General features: G+C 38.8%; 1 protein-coding gene and 1 pseudogene across 1 annotated transcript in view; one reads left to right on the forward strand and one right to left on the reverse strand.

Moving 5' to 3' along the window:
• Epha5 (EPH receptor A5) overlaps positions 1–10084 on the forward strand; it is a 330177-nt gene that overhangs the window by 75944 nt on the left and 244149 nt on the right. The window contains exon 3 of the mRNA XM_023704186.1: positions 4239–4902. Coding sequence (XP_023559954.1) covers positions 4239–4902 — 664 coding nt within the window. The remainder of the gene's footprint in view (positions 1–4238; positions 4903–10084) is intronic.
• LOC105743942 lies at positions 684–2546 on the reverse strand (annotated as a pseudogene).

Genomic DNA, 10084 nt, shown 5'->3' on the forward strand with positions numbered 1-10084 from the left:
GTACCTAGAAATTTGCTCACCATATTCTTGAATTCTTGGTGACTCTCTCTCTCTCTCTCTCTCTCTCTCTCTCTCTCTCTCTCTCTCTCTCTCTCTCCTTTTTGTGGTACCAGGGATAGAACTCAGGACCTTGTGCTTGCCAGTGGACCTTGCACTTGCCAGTCAGGCGCTTGTGCCACTGAGTTGTGTCCCTGGCCCTTCATCCCCTTTCTTTATTCTTGATTTGTGCCAGTGCCTGCAAGATGACCTGTTCATACCTGAAGAGAAGAAGCTGAGCAAATTCAGAACTTTGCTTCTGATAACATAAAATAAATGAAATAGTTTCATCTATTTCATAATGAATTGGTTTAGATAAGGGCTAACAGAGGAAATGTGAGCATCACTGTGTGATTCTCTGAATGGCTTCTTGGCATAATTATTTAAAGCCTTTTTATCTGTTTACTGGAAATATTAAATACCAGCCTTCCTTTATGTTTTGGATTTTTTTTTAACTAAAACAATGGTTTTTAATGAGAACCAGAGGTATGGTTACAATTATATAGTCAGACACACACACACACACACACACACACACACACACACACACACACAAATCCATGGATGATCAGGAGTTGGAAGGTTACAAATAATGAGGGTAACACTGGGTACAGGGGACAAAGTTGTTCCAGAATCTCAGAACCACACTAATATGGCTTCTCCCTGCTATCCTTTCTGTGCTCACCCCTGGAATCCATCTTGCCAGGACCAAAGATGCCCCTGTCCCCACCACCCTGGCCCCCTCGGAAACCCCCATGATCCCTTCCATGGCCCCAGTAGCTGCCCTGATCATAGCCTCCTCTGCCACCATGATGATCATCTCCATAGTTATCCTGCATATGGGAGCCTCTTGGACCTTCTCCTGGGCCATCTAGTTTAGGGGCCTTATGCTGGTTGCATTCATTTATCCAAGGCCAGTTCATGTTCTCAAAGGTAGGATTAGGACACTTCCAGTCCCCAGCTTGCTGCTGACCTCCATGCCACTTCCTCCACTGCCATCCCCTCCATAACCTCCACGCCCCATGGGTCCTCCTCTCCATCAGCCTCCTCAGCTATTGCCACCTTCCCGATTGAAATCTGCTCCCTGGGTAGCAAATGAGACCTTAATCGAATGGTTCCCCAAGAATTCTTTACCATCAAACCAGTCAATAGCTGCTCTAGCAGGAGAGTCATCAAATGCAACTTGCCTCTCTCTTCAACTTGCCAGTTTCCGTGTCTGTGTACAAATTAATCACAGGTTGTCTGGTTTTCTTATTGGTCTTGATAATGCCAATCTGCTTGAAGTAACCAGCCACAGACTCAGTTGTAACATTCTCACCCGGGCCTTAAACAAAGATGGTGTTTTCAGAATTATCCTGTTCGGAACCATGACGTGATCCTTGGTCCTGAGGGCCACCAAATTTATTGAAGCCACCTCGGTCACTTCTGCCCGTGCTACCTCTGCCTCCATGGCCACCTCCACAACTTCTAGTTTGTAGCCACCACTGCTGTGGTTCTACCTACCACCACCATCCCTGCCTCAGCTCCCACGGTCCTGATGGTCTCTGCAGCCACCACCGCTACTGCCACCATCACCACTGGTACAACAGTAGCAGTGGCGGTGGTGGAGGGGTTAGTGGAGGCAATCATGGCCAAGACTAGTCCTCCATGAGTGGTGGCGGCAGTGTCTATATTTTTGATTCTTGAAAAGAAAAATACGTAGAAATCCCACCACAACAGGTTCAATGTTCAAGAAAATTATATAGATTTTTTTTTGCTTAATTAAAATATTCAGAGAAGCGAGATGCTTATTCACATAGTTTGAAATTGTCACCCAAAACGTAACTATTCAGTTTTCTTTTTGAGTGCTGCCTGGCTTGCATTTTTACTAATATTGGTGCTCTCCTGGACTTCCTACAACAGAGACTGTGTATTATAATTTTGGAGGATTCCACTATTCTGCTTGTCTTTGCTTGCTAGTAGGATCCTAATGGAATATATGAATCCAAACTAGGGCTTTTCTAATTGATTAAAAACAAATGATTTAAAATCCATTTGTGCTTTGATTTGGATTGCAATCAGAATATAAATATTTAAGCAGAAATAATATAGCTTTTTCATTTATTTTTTGAAGAGAAAAGCTTTCATACTGTTATTTCCATTTACTAATTCAAATAATGTATATTTAATTAATTTTGCTATGGTATTGATAACTTCATCATTTTTGTGTAGGTGAGGTGCTCTTTTGCATGAAATATTAATCAAGACATTTGGGAACCATTTATAATAGATTGATACTTAATCCACTTGGAGAAGAAAATGTAAATAGCTGAATGGTAGAATGATAAAATAGAAAGGTGGTTTGGAAAATCAGTGGCTAAGGAGAGTTTATACACATTTTCAGAAGAGAACAAAATGAAATTAAAAGAACTCAAGCTTCTCCAAACACCGTAATGCAAAAGTTGTGAGGCAAGATGAAACCCTGATGTCTCTCTCCCGCGAATTCCAGGAGCTCAGCAGTTTTACCTCATTAGCACCTTTTACTCAGGTCCGTGTGATGCGGCTAGAATTTTAAGTGGAGCATCTTAAGTCTAAGATCTATTTGATCCCTCGTGCCTCTACATTTCCCACATCTTTGCCAGTTGTACAAAATGAAGAAATAATTCTGTGTTTAATTTAATGTCTAAAGAAGTGAATTCTACACATTTTATCTATGAAGCTAAATGTCTGAAATCACATATTCTGAATTTATTGAAAACCAGCATGTGTGCATCGCTCTTTGTGGTTCAGGGACATTTGAAGGATTGCAAACAGAAGATAATACTGTACAAATGTCTACACATAGCTTCTGTACAGGCTTAGTAAATTCCTTAACTATAATGACATATTTGTGAGGAATACAAATTTGGATTCAATGTACTTCAGGAAGTGGTCATGACACATTGAGATTCTTAAAACTGAGGTCTTTTTATTTGAAAAGAAATAGGTTTGCATCTCTTTTTGACCAAATTGATCTTGCAAACTATGTGAACTATATTTAGTTGTTTTTATATCCAGTATATTTTCAGATAATTGCAAAGAAAACAATGCATTGATAACAAGCAATTAATTTTCTATGGCATAAAAATAAGACCTTTAATATTCCATATAAGCTTATCCATACTGTCAATCTATAATGTTTATCTCTATTTTATAACTGCCTCTATATCTGTGGGTGGATGTATGAAGAAACAATTAAACATTTAGTGAAAATTCTGTCAACACACTCAATAAAATAAAGATCTACTATTTGAAGCTAATGGATTTTCTTTCATATTTTGTCAGAGTAATATGCTTTTTGTTACATTACAAAATTAAATAAATGTGTTTTCCTAAGTTTAATTTTTCTTTTTTCCATTTGCTGTTTTCTTTCCTCATTTTTTTTCTTAAATTTTGCTTTCTATTAGTTAGCCTTCCATTGCTGTGGCCAATAGCTGAGATGCTGCAAGTATAAGAGCAAGGTCTGTTCACAGCCCTGAAGGTTTCTGTCCCTGATCAGGTAGCCCTGTCATCTTTAAGCCTGTGAGAAGGCAGCTCTCCCTTGGGGGCTGCATGGACGGAATGGCTCCCCTCACCCCAGAAAGTAAAAGAGAATGAAAAATGGACTGAGACCAGCAGTCCCCTTCAGAGCACACCCCGATTCCCTACAGAGCTCCCTCAGGCATGCTTCCCAGAGTTTCTACTGAGTTCTGATGGTTTAAAAGACAGGAACCCAACCTTTAACACATGACCCTCTGGGAAACGTCTGAACCGAAGCTTCTCTCTTGCCTGCTGATACACCTCTTTCAAATACACAGTATTTCCTTTCTTGGCTTTTCCTTGCTTACTTTATCCACATTCACTTTTCTTTATATTTTAATCCTTAAATAGCTGATTTCCCTTGGTATATAAAATTCATATGTGTACATCTTTGAGTTAATCTGAAGTTAATTAATTTAAGTCCTTCATTTATTTAATTTTAAAAGAGAAGCTAAGAGTATAGTTCATGGTAGGATGCATGATTAATATGATCCCCCAACACAAAAATAAAAGAAAAACTTTTTTCAATAATTTTTCACTGTACTTTGTAAAAAGGCTCTTTATCTTCATACTGTATTTTGAGGTTACAGGCATTTTCCTGTCATAAGTAGTTCTTTTTGACAATTTTTGCCAATCTTCTTTTCTTTCTGTTTCTTGTTGTATAGTGGGAAGAGATTGGCGAAGTTGATGAAAACTACGCTCCTATCCACACATACCAAGTATGCAAGGTGATGGAACAGAATCAGAATAACTGGCTGTTAACCAGTTGGATCTCCAACGAAGGTGCTTCCAGAATCTTCATAGAACTCAAATTTACTCTGCGGGACTGTAACAGTCTTCCTGGAGGCCTGGGGACCTGTAAGGAAACTTTCAACATGTATTACTTTGAGACTGATGATGAGAATGGGAGGAGCATTAAGGAAAACCAGTACATCAAGATCGACACCATTGCAGCCGATGAGAGCTTTACAGAACTTGATCTTGGGGACCGGGTCATGAAACTGAACACAGAGGTCAGAGACGTGGGCCCTCTCAGCAAGAAGGGATTTTATCTTGCTTTCCAAGATGTGGGAGCCTGCATCGCTCTGGTTTCTGTGCGTGTGTACTATAAAAAATGCCCTTCAGTGGTGCGTCACTTAGCTGTCTTCCCGGACACCATCACTGGAGCAGACTCTTCACAGTTGCTTGAGGTGTCGGGCGCCTGTGTCAATCATTCTGTCACAGATGACCCCCCCAAAATGCACTGCAGTGCTGAAGGGGAGTGGCTGGTGCCCATCGGGAAGTGCATGTGCCAGGCAGGATACGAAGAGAAAAATGGCACCTGTCAAGGTAAGGCTTTGTCTGTGCGTCTGCCGAGGGTTTCCTCCCTTGGATCATGTATATGTATGTCGTGCAGAGGTAATGAACGAGTGACCTTTTGCTTTGCTAATTTATGGATATTATTTCTCTTCAAGTGTGATTTCTCTCTTCTCTGAATTTAAAAATTTTGGGCAGTGACAAAGATGCAATGTTTTATTTTATTGGATATACATAATTAATACTCAGAGCAACTGACGGGCAAAGGCATATTTCATGTCCTTTCTGCCTTCAGGAGTTTGATTTTTGAACACAAACCACAGGATTAGTGACTTCCATCATGTGATCATTATCTACTACTGCTGTTTTCTTTCTGCCTTTTTCTTGCTGCACAAAATTTATACAAAATATCTAGGGGAAAATTGTTTGGCAGGCTTCTAACTACATTTTAAACATTCTTCAGAAATAAATTCAAGCGTACTGATTTTGTAGCAAAACATTTGTAAACCGGTGATACTTGGTTTCCTACATTGTTTACATATGATTGTCATTACATGGTTGCTTTTTAAAATTTACAGATCAATTTTAAATGCATAATAAGCAGTGCCCCATGAAAATAAGTGTTTGAAGATAGGGCCAATACAAAAAGGTCATTTCAAAGCAATTTACACTTGCAGACTTTTTTTCCTGCTTTAATTTTTCCTTTAAATTGAAACTTGATCATGCATGCTTTCCTGTTCATTTGAAAATGCCCTCATCTTGCTTATAGCATGGCGAGTTGCTCTTTTTGACTTGGATATTTATCAGTGGCTTTCTGGAGCAGGATAGTGCTTGATGTCAGAGTGAAGAACAACTTACGCGGAAGAAAACACATTTTTTCCTTTAAAAATTATTTGTCCTTATGAACTTGAACTGGTTCCCCACATGACTTGTGCATACTAAACAGGGGATGGGAATTCGCATGCATCAGCGAGGGGAAGCCCGTGCTGGGCTGCCCTCCATCCCTCCTGAAGCTTTAAGAGCAATGTTGTCTCCTCCTTCCACTTTGTTATGTTTATCACGCTTGGTGAAAGATGGGTTATGGATCCAGGAAAACAAAACTTGGGCAGTTTCAGGTCATCATGGCCTGGTTTAAATTTATTCTCTTCAGAAATATTTCATGTACCTAATTTCTTTTTCAGCATCAGCTTCTTTTAAAAAAAAATCTGGAGTTAATTCTGTAACTTCTTTTCTTCTTTTCCACCTCAAGTGTAACACTTCGCTTTGTGCATATACATACCCTTAAATGTCTTGACACTTTGAAATTGTATTTCTTAGGTGTTTATAGCTTTGTTGGGGAAGTAAATAATAACTTGGTCAGAGCTGGACTGCAGAAATGTTCTGACATCTACATTACTTTTGAGCAGTTACACTGGTTTAAAATGAGGTCATACTAAATTATAGGATCAGAAGCAGTAGTTAGATACACTCTTAAGATATTTCCATATAAAATATTGTAGATGAAAACGTTATTGTCTCTACAAATTGTTTATTGGTGTTATATGGCAGCATGCTCCACTTCATTTACATCACTTGGGAGACTAGATTGTGGTTTTAGTTCAGATCACAGTGGCCTTGGTCTTTATTTGGGGTGAGCAGAGAGTAAAAGAGGCCTCTCTACTTTTAAAAGATAAACTCTGATCATTGAAGGAATTAAATCCCTCGTGGCACACAGGGGAACGTCTTTAAAGACAGGCATTCATGGACGAGTGCTTTTTAGGGGAAGCCGTTAGCATAGGTTTTCTCCTCTTTTTTCCCCCTGCACCCTTCAAGAGTAATTGAGAAGCAGCCTGGGAAAAAGTGGAATGAAGTGGAAAGGCTACCGCGGAAAAAAGCTTACTGAAGTACGTACTGACCTAAGTCAGGGATTTTTCACTTCATGGGCCACACATCTGGAGACCACACAGGTCAATGAGTGCTCTATATAAAATCTATATGAATAATGTCTCTTGGCAGTTTACAGTATACAGATGGTACAGGGGCCAGCCTAAGAGGATTTTCCAATTGTTATGCAATAAATAGTTAATCTTAGGGAGCGACTAACTCATTGACTAAATAAGTGTTGAAGGTTTGCTTTGGAGAATTTGAAAACCAAAATAGTTATGCTTGATGCATTTACATACCTGTACATAATATATGCAGGTATATGTAAATGAACATGTGTGAGTGGGTAAGTGTAGCATACATAAACTAAAACATGATCCAAAGCCATTCTAAGATATTCAGGTGCTAACCTCAACCTTAAAGTAGGAAGTTGAGGTTTTAGGATTATCCTGGATAGGAAAGGCATTCAGGAATCATTCTGGTACGTCCTTGCCACCTGATACCCTGTCTGTCACAATCCATCCTAAAGTGCAGATAGAAATTATTGTACAGCTCTCTCTTCAGACCATCTAATTCTGTTTTCTTCTTCCTCTAATCTAAAAGCATGTCTTGGATGGACTTTATTTTCAAATAAAATGACTTTCTGCCTAGCTTCGCTTTTTGAACCGTATGACTGTATCACCTGAACAAGAATGGAAATCTAGTGATTCACACCCATCATCCCTACTCACACGTTATCCACCTCAGTAGTGAAATCCTTTGAGACAAAGATTTTGTAATTCTTTAGGCCTGCGTGCTTTGTCCTGGCTGTCTCTCCTGATCCATCTGGAATGGGTTCCCTCCTCTGCCACATGCACCAGTGAAGCCAGCTTTTTGCAAGCTTCTTCAAGGTCATTTTCTCTCTTTGCTAAGCACTCTTTTATGATTCTGCTTTTGTTGTTGGGAACCTTTTACCTTGTTTTGCCTCACTAATTCATAGCCATCCCACAGATCTGCCCTCCAAAGATACCCTCTTCAGGAACTCTATTCCTGGCTTTTCCAGACTAGGCCAAGGTTTATTGTAGTTCACTCATTGATCTTCCCTTTACAGAGCTGTTACGTTTTGTATCTGTTTTTTTAATTGTTATTTGATTAGTCGCTTGCCCTACTCTCTTGTGCAATATACTCTAATCGCTGGGGTGAAGTATGTGGAATTAAGAAATCAGAAGGAAATGAGGCAGGAGGATGGGAAGTGAAACAAAAAGTATGCAACATCTATTTTGTTGATTTATTTCTTTTTCTGTTTATCTGTAGAAAATCTCTTTGCTTGCTTTGAAAATTTACAAATATATCTTCTAAACTGATGCTTCCCCAGTCCTAAAATTCTCCGATCCCATTCTCAGGATCCAAGTATGATAGCACACACGATTAGCATTTCATCTATTTTCTGTTGTAAGCCCCACCTTAGTGCATTTTGCAGAGCTCCACACATCATGTATGGAAACATAGTTATCATACCATCTTATTACATAATGACATCTAATTACTCAGTTTCATTGATAGTCAAATTATGTGAACATTTAATTAAGGATATAATTATTTTAAGCAGCTGAAATTTGAATATATATGTTATAATGATTATCATATATGAATATTTACTGAGTCTACTGTGGAAGGTCACCCGGTCACCACCATCAGATCATGTCCATGTAAGCATTACACTTGGGCATGGCGGAGTCAACCCAGGGCCTTTCAGAGACCAGCCCTTCACCTCAGGGTTCAGAAAGCTGGGCAGCTCGTTAATCATCAAGGTTTAACCCAGGACACCAAGCCATGATTTAGGAGTTCAGGATAATTTAGCAATTCATAGTCAGTCACCTTCATACAACTTCCTCTCATTTCACTTCTGTGAAGGGAAATAGGCTACCTGACCGGTAATAATCTAGCTTTGGGGTGGAAGTAACATATTCTGGTTTCTAGAGTATCAATCTAAAATATAGTACAGAGAAATTTTTACAAGCAAGACTTATATAGCTAAAGTTTCAGTAATAAGTTAAAATACACAAGGTTATTTGTTTGAAATATTTTTATTTTTCAGAAACAAATAAGGTTCTAAATTCATGTATCTAAGTGTGTTTCTGTACTTATTATTTAGTATTATTTGATTAAATACATGTTATTTTTCCCCCTTGAGATTCATGAAAAACCTTATAGAGTACAAAATGGTTAGCAAAAACCCATTTTGAAACTTTCTGCTTTTCATTGAAGTGAATGTGTTTGACAGGAGTAATTGAGTTCACATGAATCAAATGTTACCTGCTGAGTCCTCTTGTGATTATGTTGCTGCCTTACTCAGAGGCAAGGCAAGACCACTAATCTTCATCAGTTGCTACTAGAATGAAGTAGTAATTTGAAATTAGCCCTTAGATAATTATAGTTTCACTTATATCAAATGGAAGAAAGAGATTTAGATTGTGGGTCACTGCCAAAACCAGTCAGAGTGGAGAAGGTTTATAGTATATGTTAAAGTACAGAGTAAGGGAGGCTGCGTGGCAAGGGCTGTGGAGAAAAGGCACTTATTAATTGTCCAACTGGGAAATGATTGCACTGCAAGGAAAATGTAGTGAAAATACCCAACTCAAGAATGAGCTTTGATTCAGCAACAGAACAGATACAGCAGGGAGTAGTGTTGTCGATCATTCATACTTCTGGTGCATATTTTTGACTGAAACAAAATTGGTGGGAAATAGTGTATTAGGTGTTCACATAATTATGCATTGAAGAGCCTAGTTATTTTTAATTAGGCATATTACCAAAAAATAAAAAAGGTTGAATGTTTGGTTCAATTTGTTATGTTATTTTATGCAACAAAAGGAAACCAATTTTAATTTTAAAATTTGAGGAAAGGGTGGTGATTATGGGAGTATAGAGAACCGGTGGTGTTTCTCCAGACAGGGAAGAAGAGAGAGCAAGGGAGATACTTGCTGCCAAGAGGAACCACCAGCACAAGGAAGTAGTGCAGTCTGTGCATCCATATGCCTGTATCACACGTGAGAATAAGATGCCATATTCTGCATTTGGTTATTGTTTTCTTTCTCTCTAAATCAAAGTTTCTCAGTGTTGGAATAATTGACATTTCAAGATGGGAACTTTTGTGCTAGTGGGAATGCAAGGCATTGTCCTGCTGATTGGGTAATATTTAGCAGCTTCCTGAATCTCTAACCAATAGATGCAGTAGGATTCTGATCTGAGAGCCAATTATACCTTCCCATGTAATCAGATACCTTATTAGAACAAATTGGCTACCAATTCAGACCCACTAATTCAAGTCATGTCTCACCAAATGAAAATGTGCCAGTGAAACAAAAATATA

Source organism: Octodon degus, unplaced genomic scaffold (genome assembly GCF_000260255.1).
Source record: "Octodon degus isolate 3935 unplaced genomic scaffold, OctDeg1.0 scaffold00191, whole genome shotgun sequence".
NCBI classification, from domain to species: domain Eukaryota; kingdom Metazoa; phylum Chordata; class Mammalia; order Rodentia; family Octodontidae; genus Octodon; species Octodon degus.